Source organism: Notamacropus eugenii, chromosome 6 (assembly GCF_028372415.1).
Source record: "Notamacropus eugenii isolate mMacEug1 chromosome 6, mMacEug1.pri_v2, whole genome shotgun sequence".
Lineage (NCBI taxonomy): Eukaryota > Metazoa > Chordata > Mammalia > Diprotodontia > Macropodidae > Notamacropus > Notamacropus eugenii.
In genome coordinates, this window is record NC_092877.1 from 304,094,555 (window position 1) to 304,118,854 (window position 24,300).

The 24,300-nt window shown below is 39.1% G+C and overlaps 1 protein-coding gene across 3 annotated transcripts in view; it reads right to left on the reverse strand.

Moving 5' to 3' along the window:
• Window positions 1-543: 543 nt before the first annotated feature.
• Window positions 544-24,300, reverse strand: part of KLF7 (KLF transcription factor 7) — a 103,562-nt gene continuing 79,805 nt past the window's right edge. For all 3 annotated transcript variants that reach the window (XM_072617394.1, XM_072617393.1, XM_072617392.1), the window contains exons 3-4: window positions 15,437-15,560; window positions 544-7,143 (exon numbers count right to left, since the gene is read on the reverse strand). In XM_072617394.1, the coding sequence (XP_072473495.1) occupies window positions 7,106-7,143; window positions 15,437-15,560 (162 nt within the window). In that variant the 3' untranslated portion in view covers window positions 544-7,105. The remainder of the gene's footprint in view (window positions 7,144-15,436; window positions 15,561-24,300) is intronic.

A 24,300-nucleotide genomic window follows, 5' to 3' on the forward strand; every position in this document is an offset into this window, starting at 1 on the left:
AAGGGGCTGCTACCTCTGATGGACCTTCTCCTTCCCACTTCGTAAGAAACCATTTTCTATAAACTCCTTTTCCCCACCTAATCAAGCTACCTTTTTTAACCCTCTCACCTCTTCCCTATTATAAAGAGTATTAGTTAATCCCTTCCAAATAGTCTGCCTCCTTTAACCACCTGCAGAGCAAATAGTCTCCTACCTCCCACACCTAAAAGAAACTGCTTCCAACAAGTCTCCCCTAGCCCCTCAAATAACTAACTTTTCATAATCTGATTCAGTCTAAAATATTTCCTTTCAAAAGCTCCACTCATCATTCTTCCTTCCCTCAAAGGCATGAACTTACTCCTACCCTTCTTATCTGAGCTTTGAATAATCTCATTGGAATGGATAAATTGTTTTTTACACTCAAACTCAAAAGACCTGATGTAATCTCTTCTGGTCCTTTTCTGTCCTGGAGAAAAAGTTATAGCACGAAGTATATAATGTCTGACTTGCGCTTCTGTGATTGTTTTTCTTCTAATAAAATGAGAAGGAGGATACACTGAGCCATTCCCAGGCCAAACACATTCTACTGTTTATTACACATTACATTCTTAAATAAAAATGCGTCACATAACATTTTTTGCATAGATATCTTACAATATACCAATTTAAAAAAGAATTATGAAACAGACCAGTAACAAAAATAAATTTTTTTCTTCATTAATAATTTTGTAACATTAACATACCACCATCATATAATACAAATAATATTTTTAAATCTTAAGACTTTTGTACAGCAAAAAAACTTGACAAAGTAATATATTTATATATATATATAAAAAGCTTAAAAAAAATAAAATGTCAAAAAAAGGCAGAACTGAGGGCTATAAGACTAGGTACTTCTGTGATATATCATAAATACCAGAGAAGGCCTGAGAGAATGTGACTGTGGGGTTGAGGGTGGGTCTCTCCAAACACACTTGTTAGACACATCTGGCAAAAGAAATGATATAGTGCAAAAACAAATTCCTTCAAGCAGTATCATTAAGAAAAAAAGGAGGATCAGATGTCATTTAAAAGCAAATAAGTTTGTGCGTGGAGGATTGTGGGAGTGAGAGAGGAACTTTGGGGGTAGTTTTACTGGTGAAGAGGGAAGAACTAGGAAAACCACTAAACATTTATTTTGCCTTAAATGTGGATAGGGGGAGATCTGGGTGATAATAAGTGGCTGCTGTTTTGTTTTGACCCCTTCTTGGTCATGAAATACAAATGCAGAGTTAAAGAGAAGAAAAAAACTCTAGGTTGAAACTATATTCCGATAGCAAATACATGCTAGAAAAAATAAATCCAAGTTGAGGACCAGCCCATAAACCAGAAAGCCTTCCTGGGTCTATGCCATTGCAATCATTCTACCTCGAGCCCAAAGGCATCACAGTTAAAATGTCCCCTCATTGTGTTCTCCTCCCATCGTTGACTAGTTTTGATAGACTGGCAACTGTAAGCATGCGTTCCCTCCAAAGATAATAATAGGCACTAGTGGCTACTCCACTTAGAATATTTGCAGCCCAACTGATTTCCTTCGGTGAAAGTACTACACACACGTGTGTGTGTGTGTGTGTGTGTGTGTGTGTGTATGAATACCACCCTCTGAATTTTGATGTGGGGCTCATTTTATGGCAGTATACAAAAGCTGGAGTGAAATAAATTGAAGATTTTCAAGCTTACAGTTGAAAAACTTGTAAAAACAATCCCAATAAAGAATGCATCCACCTTCTTTCGTAGTCACTGAGAAGCCCTGTTTGAGGAGGGGAATGGGGACCAAAAAAGTCCCAAAACAACAGAGTCTCTGTTTTGGGATTGTTGGGGCTTGAGGACTTTAAGCGATTCCTCTGTTTGTGGACACCTGCTTCATGTGGACTACATCTAGATCTAGCAGTATTAGGATTTGAAGGATGAATATAGTAAATGATAGTTTTTCTGTGATCTTCCAGGAGATCCAGCAAGGAAGATTTGACAGAGAGTGTGTTGAAAAGCAAGAGAAAACCCTGGAGCCTTAGGCTGTCAGCCAAGTGGTATTTACAAGCAGTTTTTTTAATGTTATTGTTGTTTACTCTGACATTTTTTTGCTGCTTCCTCAGCTCCAGGGGTCCTGAAGACCCTTGGAGATGGGCCCAAGAGGTCAGTCTAGTAGTCTCTATCCCCAAGTATTTTAAAGTTCAAAATAAGGTATCCCACTACATCTATCCGAATGAATCACAACTTCCCAGAACTGCTCCACTGTTTCTTATGCATAGCTATCATGCATTGGAAAAGGACCCAAGAGGTCAAACCAGCTTTCATTCACAACATTTTAAGGTTCAAAATAAGGTATCCCACCACATCTACCCAAGTGAATGACAACCTTTCAAAACTTGCTCTCCTACCCTTATACATGACAGCCAGTTACTTCTGGGAAATGCAAGCTGGAAAACTTCAATCGGTATATTTCAATCAGGTTCTTTTTCTGAAATTTTACTTTATTTTGGCAAAGATCTGGGGGCAGGACAGTCAGTCAGAAAAGCTGACTGTCACAAAACACAGATTTTTTTAAAAATTGCATCTGATTTTCCAGGTGGTATAATTAAATACTTTGCATCCCTATACCTTTTTCCTTCCTTCTTCTCCCTCCTCCCAAAGGGCAAATAGTGGGAAATGGAAATGGTGAATATTACCCATATGATGAACTTTAAGGAGTGACTTCCACTGAGGGGAAATTTTTTCAAAAATATATTTGGGGCATTAAAAGTAATTGTCATGTTTAAATGCCATTGAATTAATATCGTTCCTTTAAGCTTAGCTTCTGCAAGGGCATAGCAATATTGATGTCCTTAATAAAGTGAATACATACATCTGAAGGTCCAATTTATTTCCCCCCTTTGGTGCAAAAACTCCACATAGCTATCCTGGAAGTCGAGCCAAAGTGAAATCCTTCTTTTAAAATCTCCTTTGCTTTCTAGGCTTGCAGAGAATTTTAAAAAGAGGAATCAGTGCAATTAAACATGTATATGAGTTTCCTTTTATCTCCTCAGAATCAAGCCATCCAAAAAAAGGGAGGAGAAGATGGCAGAGAGGGAATGAAAGACAGGGGTGGAGGGGCAGTCTCTAGTAGAACCATGATAAAGTGATGAAATGGGGAAGACTTGTTATGATCTTTGTAGGGGAAAACACATGGTGGAGGGAAGAAAAGAATTGATTTATGAGATTCATTCTGAGTCTGGGAATATTTTATAAGATGCTGCTTTGTCATGGAATTCACACATCTATTTTTCTGGACATAATACCCTTCACTAGAGGGCCAATGGGCTGTGCCAACTAGTCGTTCAAGGGGCGAGAGGCTCTGTGGGGTTTGTACACAATGACTGACAGGCTGGTAGCCATAAGCAGCATTACAATCTAGGGTACCTTGTCTTTGACATATTCAAATGGCAGGGGGAAAAGACATAGGTAGAAGAGAAAAAGAATAGTCAGTATTTTCCTTTCTGCAAAGTTAAGTGTGGACCCCAGAGCAAAACATGTTCGAAAGGTCTGTTACATGAAATAACATGCCGGCACTCTCCTTGCGTGGTTGAGATTTCCCAGCATATGAAAAGATACCAATTTAAGAGAAGGGGAAAAAATTGTTGTTCTAATGGGAACAACTCAGAAAATACTGCTCTAAATACCCAGTCTTCTTTAATTTCTGTCCCTCTCTCATTTAAATGTATATATGTGTGTATACATATATGCACTCACATATATACGCATAGGTATGCATATATATATATATGTGAATGTGTACGTATATACATAGATGTATACACTAAGATTAGTTCCTTCAATAGGCCTTTACAAATAAATCATCCTAGTCCCTTCTCACCAGCTGGTAAGAAAGGCATTTTCAGTGGATACTCTGTCTCAATTGTTTCTACGAAACAATCACATCTAGTTCCTATGCCAGTTGGGGCTGGTTGTAATTCACAGATGAGACTTCAGCTTAAAGGAATATAACTTTAACATAACATACATAGCAACTGTCAAGTTCTTCAGCAATTCTAATGTTCCAACAAATGAATCAGGAGCGAGAGAGTGCCACCACCAAGTATCAACGAGCCCAGCTCTGGGAGAGGTCAAGGACAAAGGGTCTCACTGGTACAAGGAAAGAGAGAGGAATTACCAAAACATTCCAGACATTCTGATGAGTACCAAAGGGCCCTTGTTCTGCCACATTTAAATGAGAACCTGACAAGACCACAAATGACAATAGGAAGTAAATAATTAATGATTACTCTTTATAAAAAAAAAAAGGTTATGGATGTTATTTTTTTTAAGAGCCTTGCATTGAATTGTCAGTTTAAAATTTAAGTTGTCTTGTAGACCCTTAATAATAGTAGCATTTCAAGAGGCAAGAGCAGCTACTGCTCAGGAGAGGACTCTTATGGATGTTGGCAGCCCAAGGCCTATTACCGCGAGTGATGTGATGTGTCCATGCACTCATGCTGAAGGCCGCAAACAGAAATGAAATTCTAGGGTGTCTACATTTTCATCTAACGCACTGGCTGGATGCGCTGCAGAGGAACACAGCTGAGGTTCAAGTACGCTCCCACTCCCAGCTAACACCCGGAAAGGATGCTCCACACATTCAAATGCAATCCCATGGAACTCCAGATGGAATGGCCAAAAAAGTATTCAAATGTAGAAGTAGACAACTACAAGATTGTCAGCAAGCAGTGCTCCAGGAATTGTTTCTAACGTGTTAAGTTTTACATCTTTGGAATAAAATTAATTTTTTTTCTTAAAAAATACCCTCCAACTAATGTTTACATCATTGCCTCCAGCAGATGGGTAGAATTTCTGTGTGTGTGTTTTGATTTTTTTCTGTGGTTGAGTTTTTGTTTGTTTTGGTCCACGTCTCAAAAGAAATTCTATGGGCCAGACCTCAAAATCCCTCCCCCCCACCCCCCAAACGTCCAAGTGGCAAGCCCACAGCATTTGGCTAAAGAGGCTCATTTACTCACAGTGGAGGAATTTTAACATTTCACTGAAACCAAAAGTTACAGAAAGCTTAGGAAAATCAAGTGCCAAAGATCTTGATGACTACTCATGTTGTTTATGTTTAATTATCATTATCATTATTATTTTAAAGAGAGTTCAGTTTTGCATCCCAAATATGTCTGGGGTGACATTTTAACAGTCAATGAGTCAAAACAGTCAAAAGGAGGGCAGGAGGGTAGCCAGCTGGTATGAAGGAACCACGACCACTGGTGGACCAAGTGACATTTTTGTTTTCTAGATGTGTCTTGACGGGATGGTCCGAGAATATACAAAATATACAACCTGTCCTAGTGACCACCCCACCTGCTTGCATAGGCCATTTAATGGTCCTAAAGGCAGTCTTTGGAGTTGAGGCCAGTGCCAACTAGCTAGAGATACAGGTATGTAGATATCAATTTTTACGTGTGTGATGTAAAAGTGAGGAATCTAAATCTCCTTTGAGCTCCAAAGGTCAAATTTATCAATGGGCAGCATTTAGCTTGGAGAATAATTTAGGGGCCTCTGCTAATCCTGGATGCTCTAAGTTACAGGTCATGCTAGGCCCACTGCCTGAAATGAGCAATACTTCTCTCCCTTAGACAGAAAAACCTCAACACTTTGCATAAATGTCAGCCCTTCATTCCCACAATGGACTCTTAAAGTGTATTGTTTTCCCTTTTTAACAAGCAGGATAATGTGAGCTCAGTGGAAATGAGAAAGAAGGATTGACTGATGCTGTGTCAAGCCTCTGGACTTGGGAGGCATCCTCATTTTCCCTCCACTCCTGGCTGGAGGGGTATTTTTGGCTTTTTTTTTTGTCAGGTCATAACCCAAAGTTAGGTTAAAGACACAGATGCCCACTGAGGCTAGAGACATCTATGCTGTAACTGGTTAGTAGGGTCGCAATAATAACACACAACACAATTTGTTGATCACCATGGGCTGAGGCCAGCACGCCCCCAAGGAGGATGTAAGAAGTGTAAGAAGTGTGATGTCACATCTGATTGGCCACGCCGAGATTCGGGCATCCAGGTGACGAGATAGTCCTAGAGGTTTTAGTCCATGGAGAAAAGATAAAACATTTAAGCTTCCAAATAAGCTTTTCAAGTTTTCATTAGCAAAATCAGAGAGATTAAAAAGAAAAAATCTAGCTATGGCAATAAGGTGAGGCCAAAGGTATACACTGTGATTTTTTTTCAAGGGTTTTATTCTTTTGGCCACTTTGTAGTCATGCTAGAAGTTTCCAGAATCCCTAGTGCATATGGTGTGCAAAAAGTAAGAAAAGAAAATTCCTCCTTCACGAAGTCTACACGAACGCAGGCCAGAAAGTGTAAGGTGTCATTCCACAGTCTACTGCCGTTAAGGCCATTGGTACAGACTTGAAAAGATCTCAATAGCTCAGTCCTATGAAGAACCAAAACAGATCAAAAGGTCTGTGAGGAAGTCTGACGCTTTGAATATTGGGATTTTTTTCTGACACAAAGGACAAATGAACCAAGAGGTTAATTTTGGCTACCAAACTGGGATTTGGTTTTCTAGGTCATTTTTTCCCCCAACCATTTAAAAAGAAGACAAGTTAGTGCTACAAGTATGCAACTTTAAGATGATGTATTCTCCTATCAAGTTGCATTGAGAAGCAAGTTAAATAAGCCCCTCTTACTGCTGCCGTCCACCTGCAGAGAAGTCACATCCATTTTCTTTGAATTCCATTGCCAACAGCGGGATGCAATTCTGATAGCGCTGAAGTAGGCAGCCTTTCTGCCTTGCTGAGAGTTCACCCGGTTTCTTCATCATCTTCTACCATCTGGCTAGGGCAAGGCATAAAGAACAGATGTAGATATCTTGAGTACAGTTGAGTGCATGACTCTGTGTGTGTGTGTGCGAGTGTGTGTGTCTGTGTGTGTGTGTGCGTGTGTACACAGAGGTTTATATGTGAGAACGAACTTTCTTTCTCTCTCTCTCTTCTGCAAGGCAGCAAAGTTCTGACCAAATTCCAGCCGCCTGTCTAAAGATTCTTCCTTTAGACAACAGCTGGTGCCATGGAGCTACTCTGATCATTAGGTCATTTAGATATGTCTCTTCATATGGAGGGCAAGGTGGTCAGACCTGGAAAAACACCTAAAAAATAAGAAGTAACACAAAATTAGCACACTGTGTGAAAACGGAGGCCTCCTTCTATCCAAAAGACAAGGTTGTCCCTCATCTAATAGGACATAAACTGTGTGAAACCCCAACATTAAAGAACTGCAGTCATAGGATCTCTGGTTTGATCCCATTAAGAATCTTGGAGATCATCAAGAATCAACAGTAGAAATAATTCTGATAATAATAGCTGCCACTGTTCATCTTATTGGATCCTCACAACCTCCTGTGAGGTAGGCATTATTAATACCCTTCACTTGATCGAAGAGGGTGAGAAAGGTAAAATCACTTGCCCAGGGTCGTACAGATAATATAATTTGAGAAGATATTCCAGATTCCAAGGCCAGTACTTTATTTACACTCCAAATGCTTTTATGTTTTTATATCCCAAACGATGGGATCGAGGCCCAGTAAACTGAAATCACTTGCCCAAAGTGGTAAGTACAAGAGCAAGGATATAAACTTAGGTCCTCTTTCCACTATGCCAAGACTCCATTGTTTCATTTTACCTTGAAAATATATTTCAAATACATTAAATCTTTTGCTTTAATTTAATTCAATTTTTAATTTGTGGAATAAAGCCAGCATAGCATCTCAATAACGTAAGATGGAAATGCTGGCTTTATTCTATAAATTAAAAATTAAATAAACAAAAATTTAGGAAAAAAAACTCCAAAAATTCAATTTTTGAAAATACATTTCAAATATGTTAAGTATTTTTTTCAAATAATTTATCCCCCTAACATCACTAGGCTACCACAGGCACTATAAACCCAGAATGAACCATTGGTATCTTTAAAAGTCACAGAACACATTGCTGATTTTTACCACTCTGATCAGAATAAGCTCTTTTTGCCTCTTTTTCTCCAATTCATAATCAGGGGCTGAAGAAAGAGTTTCACTACAGTCAGGCTGTCAGAATGAAAAAACTGTGACAATGCCTGAGGGGAGTAGTTTCCTATTCTCCTATTTGCTCTCCTTTTTCTTAAGCATGATAGCTCTCCTGCCTTTGAGAACACTCCCTAAGTGTTTTTTAAGTTTTAAGCTTTTCTTATCCCAAAGAAGAAGCCAAGAATCCCAAAGTCAGAAGCACTTAAAAATATGCTAACAAGTTGTTTACAAATTTTCTCTTTGGGCTGGGTCTTCTCTCCACTTGTACATGCTTTCACATTCTTTTCATTTTCTCTCCTCTTTCACACAATCACAAAAATACAGAAATTAAGATATAATTATATCATATAGATAGCAGATATAGATTAATAGCTATATGAACTCCCAAACCTACTTGTTACCACAGGTAAGTTTTTAGACAGAGACTTCTTTAATTGAGAAACCATGGGGTTAGTGAGAAAAAAAAATATACCTCCCTCCACGGGACCACAATGAAATGAAAGTGTACATAATCATGGTAGACAACTTTTTAAAGCTAGTCACTGTCACCTGGCAGGGAACTCCATTATCCACTCTAGACCAACATATCTTGGTCCTAAATAGATACAAAGTTGGCAATAACCAGTAAAAATAATGATCATCAGATCTTAGATTTAGAGTTGAAAGGGACCTATTAAAGATCTTATTAAGCCTAATTCTCTCATTTTACAGATGAGGTATCTGAGATCCCAGATATTTATCTAAGGTCACATAGAGGATAAGTGGTAGAACTAGGACCTCTAACCCCAAATCAAGCACTTTTCCCAATGTATCATGCTGTCTCTCCAGATATAGACAAATAATAAAGATAATCATAAATTGACTATAAGAGATCATAAATTGAGTACAGATCAAAATCTGTGAAAAAAGGAGCCTACAAAGTCTCTGTAAAATTAAGATTCACATGTCCCAAGCCAGTATCTGTCACTGCTTGAAATAGCAATAGTTGAATACATTCTCTATTAAGGTCCTATTGTAATGCCTCATTATGTCATAAAAGAGTTACTGGATGACCAAATGACTAAGTCAGCACTAGTAGATTCTACTATGCTGGAAGGACTTGGAGTATAACCCTTGTCTATAGGCTGTGTCAATCAGTTAAAGACCAGTTCTGGTGATGTTTTTGACTTCGGTAAACTCTTGAAGAATGGAGGGGTGGAGATCTGCATTAATAGGTGGAATAACTATATTAATGGAATCATAGATTTAGGAACAGAAGTAACAACTAAACAAAAGAATTTGGATAACCCCCTTAGAGTTATCAATAAGGATACAAGTCAGCAAAATAGTATCTCTTTCCAAGTGAGTATAATGTTGGGCTGCATAAACAACAGTCTAGAATAGCAAGGGTATCAGATATGGGCAGCTAGGTGGCACAATGGATAGATCTCTGGGCCTGGAGTTCAGAAGATCTGAGTTCAAATCCAGTCTCAGACACTTACTAACTGCGATTCTGGGCAAGTCATTTAACCCCTATCTGCCTCAATTCCTTATTTGTAAAATGGGGACACACTGGAAAAGGAAAAGGCAAACCACTCTAGCAGCTTTGCCAAGAAAACCCAAAATGGTATCACCAAGAGTTGGACATGACTAAACAACAATCACCATATATGTGTGTATGCATATGTATATGTATGTATGTGTGTGTGTATATATGCATATGTGTGTGTGTGTGTGTGTGTATCTTAATGGTCCAGGTCATTGCATATATTGCTGCTGACTTGGTCACGAAAGGTCAGTGTTCACTAGATACTGCTTTGTAACCCATACACTTTCTCCTTTTGTTCTATTTTTTATTTCTTTCTCCTACCATCCTTGAAAAAGGGAGACCTATCCTAAAAGGTGTTAAAAATCACATATCACCTTTCAGGCTGAAAGAAGAAGAAAGACAATGGATTTCCAGGGGTGGAGAACCTGCAGCCTCAAGACCACATGTGTCCAAGTTTTACAAAACAAATGCTTTTATTAAGGAGTTTTGCTCTGCAAAGTTTGGATTCAGTCAAAGTATCACACTTGAGGACCTAGAGAGCCACACGTGGCCTCAAAGCTTCAAGGTTCCCTGCCCCTGGAATGGCTAGGTCCCAAGAACAACACTCTGAATAAGGAACATCCTGGAGACCAAAATGAGGAGCAAGGGGCAAGGTGAGAGGTCAAGAAGCACATAAGATGAACTAAAACAGTGTAGCAAAAGAGGATTTTAGTGGATTATTCCCATTAACATTAAAGTCAAAGCCTGTCAGGAAAAGACCATAAAAGGTAGGAAGATGTAGGAAATAAGAGTCCAGTAGTTCCAGCAGTGGGCAAAAAATTTTCTCTTAACTGTGGAATAGAAACCAATCATGAAATAAGATTCAATATACAGAAGTTTGCGATAATGTTCACTTTTCAGAAATGCATCTACTTTTCATCTTTAGCCATTCATTCAACAAGAATATATGGAATGTGCCTAGCACTGTGTATTGAGATACACCTGTACAAAAACTGTGGTTGTGCTAAGGACATGGAAAGCTCCAGTGAAAAAAGAAATCAATGAAAATCAAACTAAAAAAAGTCTAAAGCATTGGTAGTATCTTTAAGGATACTTATCTTATTTGTTGGTCAGAGCTATTTATCACTGCTACTTGTTCAGGGTTAGACTGAGTCCCTACCCACTGAATTTACTATTCAATAGAGCATCAATATGCTTAACCATTGTTAACTAGGATCTACTGAACTATCTCAGTGAAATGGATAATCCCGGGCCCTGACACTATCTCCTTCCTATTTATTGAACACAGATGAAATCACAGGTCCGGATCAAAAATGAACCTGAACACTAATTAGGAATAATATGTGATAGTGGATAAGTCTGGAATCCAGAAACACAAAATCCAATCATTCAAAGAGGGAGAGAAATGTATACAGCTGCCAGAAGATGGAGTCGGGAGACATGTGCTAAAGTCCTGCTTTCAACCTATAAAAGCTGTGTGTGTGAGGGAAAGTCACTGATTTTCTCTGAGTCTCACTTTTGCCATTTGTAAAATAAGTGAAAATTCTTGAATTGTTGCCTACCTCATAGGGACCTGAGAAGGAAAATGCTTTGTAAACTTGAAAAATGGTACATTAAGTGTGAGTTGTTTGTTAATAATGATAATATAGTATAATTATAACATATGTCATATATGTAGTATATAATTATATAATGTATAATTATATGACAGTTATATAATTATAATATAAAAATATAACTTTATACATACATATATGTGTGTGTATATACATATACATATGGATGTATTTTTATATATGCATATAGATATGTGTGTATTTTTATATGTATATATGTGTATATACATGTATATATAGTATACACACACACACACACACACACACACACACACACATATTGATCAAAACTACTTAGGAGCAGAAAGCCAGCCCAATTCTGAAATTGTCACTGATGGGAATCACATAGTTATGAAAGACATATGGCTGCCAAAACAAATAGTCATCTTAGTGAGAACCAAAGAACGCACACCAGCTGGCATTTCCACCTAGCACTAGGTTAGACTGAGAACTCCAAAGGTCCACTTGTTTCCTCCCAATGCCCTGACCACTTCTTGCATTCACTGTACCAGAAGCAGCCTTCCTGGACTCTCGCAAGCCTGCTGAGTCAGTGGTACAGTAACACTGGCTATTAGTGCTAATGGGAACAAAGCACTGTTTCCTATCAGCAGCGTCATGCTATGTGTGAGCATTTCTGTAAACAAAGAAGCCTGGTGCCTCCCTCTAGCTCTTCCCTCTTGCAGCTGGTGAGAGTGGGAAATATCCCCATCAAACAGGGAGGAGGATATCAGTCAGAGACCCAAGAAAACAACATGGCCTTCCTCCGCCAGGCCACGTCAAAGTCAGAGAATGTTAAGAAGTCAATGACACATCAGAGATGATCGAATCCATCCTCACACATGGTGGTTGAGATACCACCACTACATGCACACTTTTTGCCAAAGAAAACCTCAGTCCTGGCTAGTAACTCAATAGGATGGCACTGCTAAACTGAATACCAGATTAAAAGCAAGAGGAGGCTTAGATTCCCATTCATTCACACTCTGGTATGACTGCTGCACTGTGCTGATATGGGGTATTATGACTGTCTTAAAGGTGAGACTCACTGTGGGAGGTCAGGAATGGAAATCATGCAGTCACCCAGGGCTTTTCCCTCCCACATCTTTGTACCATGTCAGCTTTCTCTCTGGTTCCCCATGCCACATCCCAAATAAATGCTATTCTTAGCACATAAATGCTGATTGAAAAGGAAGGTGGCTTGCCAATTCAAACTAACCCTGGTGTTTGAGTGTCCTGAAGCCTCAGGATTCAAGGGTACCTATTGTTTTCCTGTGTCACAGCTACTTTTCCAGTTGGGAATTTGATCTATTTATACTTTTCCAAAACATCAAGAGAAAAATAGTTCATGTCACCCAACCGGTTACCTGCAAATATCCAGGTCCAGGAACTAAAATATGTTGAAATCAAAAACACAAAATACAAGAGACTACTGATACATCCATCTTCCTCCCCCCTTCCACAAACATTATTGAAATGATTTGATCCATCTTTCCTCGATGAAGACATTAGATTCTGACACATTTGTCATGAGAAAGTTGGAAATTCTCTAATATATCGGGTGATGAAAGTTAGAAATATTGCATATAGCAATAATCCAAAAATGTTTCCTTCTCCTCCAAGTACTACATCAACCGATATGGCCATGCCCACACTATCTCTAATTTAGAGTCTACACTTCTCTTCAGAAGTATTCAGTTTTCTAGAGGGACTCGACTACCTCCTAACTAAAAATATCTGAAAGCTCCCAAAGAATTTGTCCTCCCGGGGCACATAAGAAGTTTGTATGACATACATAGAGGGGCCTAAAGATTCCAGTCCCCCTACAAAGTACATGTCAGTTAACCAAGGGGAAAGATTTAGCCAGTCTAGACATGGGAATAAGAGACATTAGACAATAGGATGTGTGTTTGTCCTTCATTGCCAAAGAAGACCATGCCATCAGAGAAATGATGAAATGACTTGCACTTGACTGTTTTGAGTGAGGGCGGGCTGTGCAGATCACCAGCCTCACTTCTCCTCCAGAGCCATCTGAATCCAGTGACCTGATATTCATTAGGATGACTGGAGATGACCCAGGATGAGGCAACTGGGGTTAAGTGACTTGCCCAAGGTCACACAGCTAGTGAGTGTCAAGTGTCTGAGGTGAGGTTTGAACTCAGGTCCTCCTGACTCCTGCACTGGTGCTGTATCCACTGCACCACCTACTTGCTCCAAGACAATAGAATATAATGAGCCCAAAGGACCCTCAGTAGGAAGACAGAGCTTGGCTGATGTCAACTCAGTGAGTTTGGGGACAATGCAAATGGGGGAGAGTATCCACTCCTTGTGTAAGAAGGGCAGACTCTTAGCAACGAGCAACAACAGCTTTAGCTACTATACCTCTTGATGTCCTGTTGTGGGGCATTTAATTCTTTGGCTTTAGGTGGCAAGGTTCTTACTTCATTCTTAAAGAATGATGATAAGATGGGAAATAGCCCTTTTTTGAAGAGGAAGAAAGGTGGGGGAGAGAAGGAGCTGACAGAAACAAAGAAACATGAATTTTCTTTTATAAATAACTAGAGAATGAGGAAAAAGTCTCCCCTTGCAGACACAGAGCTGGCTTATCCTGTGTTTCATTTGAAACAAACAAAAACTGATACAGGGATAACAGGCAGAGAGGAAGCCCTGGTGAAAGGAGACCGGAGTGGGACATTAGGGCTTGGGAAGACAGGATGCGAAACTGATCGCATTTCCTTCCTTATGAAAACTGGGCTTTGGTTTATATCCTGTCCACCCCCTCCTGCCATTCTGCATGCTCTCAGCCAACTCAGAGAGCCCAAAGGCTTTCAGTGAGCCTTTATTGTATTATAAGCATTTTTCTTATCACAACCGAGACCCTTAGTATTGCATTAAAAAGACAGTTAATTTTCTTAAGCTTCTTTTTTAATACAGAAATAGAATTAGAAGGATAACACGCTCAGATGCAAGCACGTTATTTGATTATGTCTAAACCTAATCCTGGCTTCACCTTGGTCTGCACAGTCTCCAGTTTGGGGGTTTTATTGGTTGATAATGTCAGCGCTGTCAGATATTATTACTTGGGCAATGTCTGCTGTTACTCGTCCTTTCCTCCATTCCAAATTCTAAAGACTTGAAATTAAATTTTAGGATAATTCTTTGAAACCTCTCCATCTTGCAACTCTTGGACCTTTCTCTCTTATTTCATAAGATCAATAGATGGAGAGCCTCAGAGGCCAGCTAATACAACCCCTTCGTTCTAAAGATGAGGAAACTGAGACTCCAGACTTGTCTGGTCACTTAGGTATCCGAGGTGGGATTTGAGCCCCGATCTTTGGACTCTAAAGCCTCTGATTCTATGTTCAGAAATAATAGGAATATCCTCAGAAAACACAGACCTGGCTTCACTAGGGGCAGGAAGGCAGAGCAGGAATCTGAAATTCCACTTATTCAGGCTTCAAGGTCCAGGTGAAGTTTCACCTCTTTCAGTGATAGCAGATGTGACAATTTCCACTTTGAGTTTTCATAGTCCCAGGTGTCCCAAAAGTCTTAGAGCCATCCCAAGCCATTCAAGTTTAAAACATCACAAAGACTTTGGGACGTCCTTCACTTTGCATTTCTGTTTTGCGTTTTTGCACTGTACTTTGCATAAGCATTTTTGAATGCTTGGTTACTAAAACTTCTAAATTGCAACCTTGAGACCTGAGACCCTGTCCTAGTCATCAGTTTTAACCTCATAGTTCCTCATACGGCTTTGCAGATAACAGGCATTCAACAAGAACTTATTAAATCAAATTTTGGGTTTGTTTTTTCCGTCTCCCCAGTGCTTGGCATATAGTAGGTGCTTAATAAATACTTAGTGGAATTACTAAGGAGTTGCTTTTAGAGGGAATCATTTTGTATTCATAATTCTTTCTCTAAGAGAAACAATATAAGATTATAAGAACCTCATGACTAAGACAAAGCAGAAAGGGGAGGACTTATTTCCTTCCTTAGCAAAAGACAGAGTGACTAGGGAACTCATAGCTGGCAGAGTAAAATTAAAATCCCAAACCATGCTTTAGTTTTTCTATTTAAAACTTCCTTGGGAGAGCACCTCTGTGGTCCCAATTCTCTTAATGGAAAAGCCAAAGATAAACATGCTTTGGAAAAGACTTGAGTTCAGTCCTCCAGGCTGATCAATCCACACTCTTGTCCCCTCCATTAATTCCCCAAATCATCTCATAAGCCACTTTACCTGTCACAATGGTTGCATTTAAAGGGCTTTGCACCCGTGTGTTTCCTGTAGTGCCTTGTAAGCTCGTCACTTCGTGCAAAACGCCACTCACACCCTTCCCATGAACACTTATAAGGCTTCTCACCTGCAGGAAGAGATGAAATGAGGCCTGTTAGTAAATGGCAGCACACTTCACTACCTCGATGGCCAATATCTTGGAAAGAGCTACTTTTAATGGGTAAAAATCCCTGCCTGCACAGGTGGCAAAAATGGAGAGATTCAAATGGACCTCAATAGTGTTCTTACATGGTCCCTGCATCTGGAAATCCTATTTTGGTTCCCAGAGTTAGGGTATTTCCTTCAACTTATAAAGCAGTCATTTCTTATCCCAGGAGGATGCTCACCCCCACTGCCTGAGCAGGAAGGAAATGTGCTATTTTCATTAGAACCACAAATGCTTCTAATTCTATTTTCCACTAGAACCTACGGTAATTCGCCATTTCTGGCTTCTTGGTCTCCCCCTCCTCCTCTCTTTTTTCCCTATCACCACAAACTGTAGGCTTGTGGCTGATTTATAAGGACAGCAACTCACGACTCTAAGAGTGAATGTTCCTTCCAGTAAATGCAGGTGAATAAATAGGCTAGAGAAAGAACCACAATCTTAAGGAGGAGAAGGCAAACAAAATATGTGAGATGTCTCAGGCATCCGTGTTACCTTCAGCTTAGCAAAGCTGAGAGCTCGATTCTAAGCTGTGACGTAGCCTGCCACCAGAGCTTTCAAGGCAATTTGGGAGGCAGGTTTTAGCCAGAATGGAGCTCTTACATCAGTAAGTCTGAAGTTATAGCATTTAGGATTCCCTGAAGGATCCTTCCAAATAGCGACTAGAGACCAAGAAACACAGTACAGAGAAGAGGATCTTTCTTTAAAGCCTTCTTACCCATCATGTCTATCCCCAAATATGACACACATTTACACTTTTCACCCTATGGAAGGGTAATTTCAGGAAAAATCCCCATAAGATAACAGTTGTAGGCATTGATTTACTAATAATAATAGCTGATGTTTATATACAACACTCTAACGATTTCATAGAGTTTTATACTCCTTGTCACATTTCAACCTAACAATAACCAGATGAGGTGGTTACTATGAGTATTTTCACCATCTTTCTCACCCTTCCCAACTCCCACCATGGGGTAGTGGAGTGCAGTCCAGATCTATTATTTTACCAATATATCAAATTTGTGGTATGGAAAGTTTCTCTAACTGATGCAGAATATCAACTCATTTTACAATTCCCCCATTAGATTGTGAGCTTTTTGCCCCTTTTTGTATCACTAGTGCTTACCTTAGCACAGTAGCTGGCACATTAGATATTTAACAAATGTTTATTGATTGATAGTCTCAGAGAGTAACCTGGAGACACTTGAGTGGTTAAGTGATTTGTCCATGGTCACACAGTTAGTATGAATCAAAAACAACTTGAATCTAGGTCTTTCTGATTCCAAAACTGGTCCTTTATCCGCTATATCATCATACAGCTCAAGAAACTGAGTCAGAGTGCTTCAGTAACATGTCCAGAGTCAATCATGTAACTTGCAAGAATTAGAGGTAGGATTAAAACCTAGATTTTGGGTTTTCTTTTTCACTCCAAAGTCAGCACTCTTAAAATGTTAAATCTTGGGAATTCAGAAGGTATAAGAGGATAAATGCTTATCACTGTTGAGATTCAGTTGGTTGTCCCATTATTTGTACTTTGGCAAACTAAACTTGCCCTTCATTTTGAAACATTAGGAGAAATTCATTGTCCAGGCACATCATTTGATCCACTTTCTTCTCTCCACCTTCTCCCTTCTCTTTAAAATGTGATTATGAAAGAGATAGTCCTTTTTCAGTCTAGCTTACACTAACACGAAATCATAATGAATGTTTTTTTTTCCTTCACATGTCATTGGGAGCAAATATCTCAATATAAATATTTTCTTTTAAACATTCTAAGAACTTGTGAGCGAGGATGAGAGAGAGGTATAGGAGAAACCAGGAATCAGTACAAAAATCAGAAAAAAATATTTCACTGATTATTATCATGAGGCTAAATTTGGAGACTTAAGTCAAAAGTTCACAAAACATAAAATAATGTACAACAAACACTTAACCTATAACTAGACACTCTGCTAGTGGAAAAATAGTATGTAAATAGACCAGGTTATCTGGCCTCATGGAGCTTATAGTCTGGTAGGGAGACAGAACACTAACACAAATAGCTATCTCTTTTGTCCTTTCGTCAACTGCTAAATAAACAAACCCCAGGTAAAAGGGAAGCATCAAGCGTCTCCCTTCCTGCCTCTCTGGTTGTTGTTTAGTCATTACTTTTTTCAGTTGTGAGCCCTTTTGGGGTTTTCTTGGCAAGGAAAACCAGTTCATTTTACAGATGAGGAAACTGAGGCAAACAGGGTTAAGTGAATTGCCCAGCGTTGCACAGCAACTACAGTAATCCCAGGTCAAACGTAAGCATTATGCCTTGCTATCTTACTATCTTACCATCCACCACCTCTATCTGTTCAAATAATATTTACATCCAGGCCCTCAAAGAAAACCTTCACTGTTCTTTGTGATGAGACACCACCAAGTCTGGCTTTGTGCTCACTTAGCTCCCAGGAAATGCAAGGTTTCGGTAAAGTTTCTGCATTTGCTCCTAGTATATTAAACAGGAAGTGGGGGGGCTTGCATTTATGGAACTGAATGCCTGAGGGGAATAAGTAAGAGCTCTCTGTCCAAGAGAGGAGAGGGAAGGGACAAAAGGGCTCTATCTTGGCAGCTCCTGCCTTTTACCAATGTTATTGATCATCAGAGAGATTTCAAAATAGAAAATTGGCTCCAAACACAGAAAGGACACCACTGGAATTCAGAAATTCAAAATGCCCTGTCCTCCCAAAGACCTTTACAAGCCAATGAAAAACTCTCAGAGCTTCCAGAAACAAATCAAATTCAAAATCCAGCAATGCGGTGTAGAGGAAATCCCAAGAAAGACTGCAGGAGTGAAGACAGAAAGCCAGGTCCCAGAAATCAGTCCATCTATCTCGCGGACTGGCCTGTCACAGGCTAATAGTATTCTAAAGGACAAAAGAAGGGGAAGGGGAAACAGGAAAGCTGAGGAAGTTATTCTTTAATTCAAAGCAAACACTCCTACCCCCATGCCCCGTAGCTAGATTTGGTTATTCATTAAATAAGTGTTTTCCTTGATGTACAATGAAACTTGCCAGTGCTCTCATGACCGATAATATGTGCACTGAGTTACTCACTCAGCAGGGATCCCCACCCACTTTCCCAGGTCTCTCTGGGTTGTTCTAACATATACTGTCTCCCAGTACTACTATAGTAACTTCTAGCTACACGGCAACTTCAGGCAGCCTGGTTATTATCTATGAATGTTATCATTTTATAAGCCTTAACTGTTCTCAGTGTGGAAGGTGCTGTCTAGAATATTTAAGCATGGCCCCTTTAGGTCTTGATGGTATCTAGCCCAGTGACATCTTACAGTCTTATAAAGATGTCTTCCCCGTCCCTCTAATTGGTTTGCTCATACCATGTCATGTCTGATGGAAATATCAAAATGAAATTAAAATAGCAGAAAACCAGAAATTCTCATCCAAACAAGAGGGGATTGTACTGTAATCAACCTTGTCCCAAATCATGCTGGCATAGACATTGGGAAGAAATACAGGATTGTCTTTGGTTAAATTGGTAGAAAAGGCCCACAGAGAGTGCTGGGGGAGGGCAGGGAAAGTTTTTTTTTAGACTTCTCTATCCACTTTCCAGCCACCAATAACTACCCAAGAGTGTAAGAAAGGAAAATCTTCTGTCAATGTGTTTAAGGTCATACCTGTGGTTCACCAAATAATTGCATGGTTGACCTGAAAAGAAAAGCTCTCAATGTATTTGTTTTCATCCTGGACTCTTTATTTGTTTGTCATTTCAGTAAAATGCTTATTTTGCAAGAGGTTTTGTCCCCCTCTAGATAGATACACACACACACACACACACACACGCACAAGAAACCAGTCAGTTGGATCACAGCTACAGTGAACTCTATGCATAATTAGAGCAGCCTTGTGGTATTGTGGAATGACTCCTGGACCTAGAGGCACAAAATCTGGGTTCAAGACCTGACTGTGCCATGAGAGCTTTAAATCAGCGGATATTTAACCTAAGCATCTATTTCTTTATTTGTAAAATAAGAAATAATAATCCTTGTGCCACCAGTTCTTTAATTTTCTTCTCTCAGAATTTTTGTCAAGAAAACACTTCAAAAACTATAAATAGACAGGTGTGAGTTCAATCTATTATCAAGGTACGAAGGCAACAATGACCATTTGGAACAATTTCCTTCAGTGCCCTTAACTCCTATTTCCCACAGTTCTGTTTGCTCTCTGCTGAGAGGGCTATCCTTCAAGTCGGTTTCCTTATCTCTAAAATGGTGTCTTTAGACTCAAAGGATCTGGAAAGTCGTATGATTGATTACAGTTCCAAATTACTGTAATGACATAGTCTTCTCCCCACAAGAGACCCTGAAGCTAGAAAAGGTCCACAGAAAAGGGAAACTAAATTCACCAAGAGAGATCTACTTGTATGGGAAAAAAAAAAAAAAGGTGGTAAAGGAGATGAACCGTCAAGAAGCACATTTCCATGGGGAAAGAAAGACCAAAGTTTGTAAAAGTCACAAAAGGTATGAACAGAATGATAATATCACCATGTCTCAGAAGACTAACTCTGCATTACGCTCCCTTGTAACTTCCTGGTAGTAGTCTGAGATAAATTTTAAAAAGTGGATCACTAACCTAGAGAGGGAATCTTAGAAGTCATCTAGTCCCTTGTTGTTTTGTTTTGTTTTGTTTTTACAGATGAGGAAACTGAGGCCAGAAATATTAAGGGACTTGCATGAAGTCACAAACTCAGACTCTATGACTCTTTTGAGTTCATTCAGCATTTCAAATTCAGAAGTCATTTTTCTATCTTATTTGCAGCTTTTACATGGTTGTTGGAAAAGGCTGAACCCCCAGAAAATGGTATAGGTTGATAATACAAATAGATTTATGTTATATTGACCCATAAAAGATGATTAAAGGTAGCTTGTGGTATAAGCCTAATTGGGTGGGTGGGGGAAAGAGAACAGGAAAGTTGAATCATAGACAGAAATGTAACGGTAACTATGAGAGTTTAAAGATCTTCCCCCACCCATTAATGGGCCTGCTCATTAAGGAAAGTTTGATTAGGGGAGGCCCCCACCTTTTGTTAATTTTCTAATGAGGCACTGGTTTTCAACTGTTGTGACGCCCTCTGGCTCTGAAAAATGTGTAAATACTCTGAGGTGAGGTTTTACTTTGGGCTTACACATTGGAAGTGTTTGTTTGGTCAGAGGAGACTCGGAGTAGCCTCTAAGGAACCCCCGGGGCTTTAAAAACCCTGATGATGGACCTTCTCTCTCTGGTAACTATGTATGCATGGTCAGGCACTTGGAAGCCCTGTCTTTTGATTTTGATTTCTCTGCATTTTTTCTGAAGTTCAGGGTGCTGACTTTTCCCCCTGAGCTAAGTGAATGATACACGTGCTTAATTAAAGTTGCTTTCCTTTTAGAAAAACAGATCAAAGAACCTGCGATAGCAGGCCCCCCTGTGTATGGTGGGGAGCTTGCTTTTACAAGAAGTCATTCTTTGACACAAAAAATATTGTTGGTAGAATGACATAGAACACAGAACTAGGCAGACCCCAGATAGAAGCAGGATGAGCAATGATGTATCTCTTAGGCTTTTCTAGATCCAGGTGAATATAGACTATTTCACTAGTTGCTGGAAGAGTAGAAATTACTCTGATTAGCAATGCCACTCTAAACAATTGCTAGGATCTGCCCAGATGACATCTTCTCCTAGTGAAATACAGTTATGCCAAATAAGAAAGGAAAATGCATAGTTTTTACCTGACAGGCCACTTTGCCTTCCCCAAGTTCCTCATGAGATTCCCTTGACAATGGCCCTCCTACATCCTCACTCCCAGAAACTGCAGACTCCTCCATTGCCCCCCAGCCTAGACAATGAACACCCCTACGTTTCCCTTAAGACTCTGATCTTGTGCCTGATACCACAATCCTCTTGGGTGGCACTCCACAGGGACAGTAAGTGCGTCATTTTATGAAACTCATCGGTGCAGCTGCTTTCCACTGATTGGACTTGGAGAACATGTAAGTGCTATTTCAAATATATTGTGTTTTCAATTTTCCCCAACAGAAATTGTCTTCTTCAGTCTAATATGTCACAGATAGTAATATGTAGCAGGGATGTAACTATCATAGTATCTTCCACTCAAGGAACATTACTTTTGCTATTACTTAAATCATCACTAAAGGTACTGATCCCAAATTACAGACAAGAAAGTGTCTATAGCAAGGGCTCAAGTTTTTGGTCTTGTTGGATGAGGAAGTTACTTAGAAAAATATAGAACTTCCCTACCACAGTCTTGAAGAGGCTCTAGATATTGCTATCATGTATGCCCTAGAGTAAGAAAGATCTGAGTTCAAATCCAGACTCAGATGCTTACTAACTGAGTGACCCTGGGCAAATCATTTAACCTTGCTTGCCTCAATTTCCTCACCTGTAAAATAGGGATGATAACAATAGCACCAACAACTTAGGACTGTAAGGATCTAATGAGGAAATATTTGTAAAGTGCTTAATACCATGCCTGACTATAAATATTAGTTATAAATGTTAGTAATTATTATTATAAACATGCCACATTTCCGCTCACCAAAAAATAAAATTTTAAGCAACATTAAGCTTAAAAATAATCGAAAAGTAAAAAGGAACTCAAGGTAGATTAGTTTGTACGAGCTTATACTGAAAATGTATGCATAGATAATAATACTGAAAAAACATTCTCTTTCCTAGAGACATGAATTTGGTAAGTCACACTGGGGACAAGAAGGTGGTACTGGATAGTAGTAATAATGATAGCCTGCATTTGTATATATACAGTTTTACAGTTTGCAAATCACTGTATATCTGTTACCTTATTTTTATCTTCTGTCATAGAGACAGTGGTTTGTGACTCTTTTGCACATAATAAGCTAAAACAGAAAATGGTCAGCATCTTAGAATATCATGCCAAGGTTGTACCTGGTAAGAGTTTAACTTTATCACAAAAGATTATCTTTGTTGTGAGGCAGGAGAAAGAGCAGCATCTGAAGAAAGAGGATTGCTTAATCATTCACTAATTTGTTCAAACATTCATTAAATTTTAGAGGGTGCCCGACACTGAACACCCAAAATTTGCTCAGCGCTGTACAGTTCCTGCCCTTTGAGTTCAGAACATTTACTCAATAATACATATTTGGGGATATTAAAAACAAAACTGCCAAAAGGATAACTGGTTCAGAAAAACTGTTCCCAAACTAGAGCACAGCCCAACATGGATACAGATGTGAAATCATAGACAAATTTCTTACATGTGTGTGAATTATATAATAAGTCACTTCTTATAATTATTGATGTAATACACAATTATAGTCAACACCAAAAGTTCCTAGCCATGGGGAGATAATTGGGGGGAGGGCCACTGTTGAAGATTTACACAATTGTCAGAGCCAAGATTCTGGGGTCTTACCTACTCATATATACTGGCTGTGTGACTCCATATAAGTAATCCCTTCCCCACCCTGCCCCAGTACTGCAGGTAATTTTAAGACCAGAAGTGTTAGGGAAAGTACTGATCACTATAGTAGAGATAACATCCTCATCAAGGACTTACCTAGACCAGTAAAATCATAGCTCCAGTACATATCACTGTCTCCTATAAAACCTTACTTGCAGCTGCTCTGAAGGCTGCCCCAGATCCTAGCAGAAATTGAACCGTAGAAATTGAAAAGGTTTTGTCACACTCAACCAAGGAGTTCCAACCATAATTCTGAGATATAGCAGGGTTTTGCAATTATCTCCAGACATGCCACAAAAATTTTAAAATTCCATTTATTTTCATTTGCCTTCATTTAAAAAAATGAATAGCAGCCAAACATTGCTCAGGTGCCTACATGAGGTGTGGAAAAAACTAGGGTAATGCAATTCTGAAAAAGGGAATTAGTAGAAAATATACAACCCTCAACATTAGCAAACCTCCCTTCTCTTGGTTAGAGTCATTCATAACCAGTTAATACTGCTATGAAACTGGTGAGCATAGGAAAGGTTTTGGGAAAGAATGAGATGGGGAGACTGTTTTGCTGGCCCCGAGATTATTTGATTCTACTTTCTCTCTTATTCTACTTTACTTAAGTTAAATCTGGAGCATATTTAAGGCCCTTCAGTATTTCGATTAAAATAATCTTATTTTTCATTAGCCTTCAAAAATAAAAAAGTATTATGATGAGAGCATGCTATTACACAGGAGCAATCCTGGTTTTCAGGAGTGAGGAGAGATAGTATTTTTTAAAAAGAGTGTGCAATTAACATGTTTTCTTTTCTGTTTTAAGAAAGCAGTCTATGTTATTACAGTTCATTCAACAGTGATTTTCAGAAATTCATTTTAGCCAGTAAGAAGGTATGACCTCGGCCAGTTCTAAGTGCACCATAACAATGTGAGAGAACTTGAAATTTGAGAAATAGGACAACCCGATCTCAAGTCTAACCTTAATTCTCAACACTCAAAACCCACAAGAGTAACATACATCATATCAAGTTTCATGACTATATATTGCATAACAATGCATAGAACATATGTGAGGACATTAGCTATTCAAAATAGACAGTGAACAAAAGGTCATTTTCCTTTTTTAAGTATTTAACAAAAAGAAATAAACGTTGGCAGAATTTCTATTCTATTTCTAAATGATATGTAATCA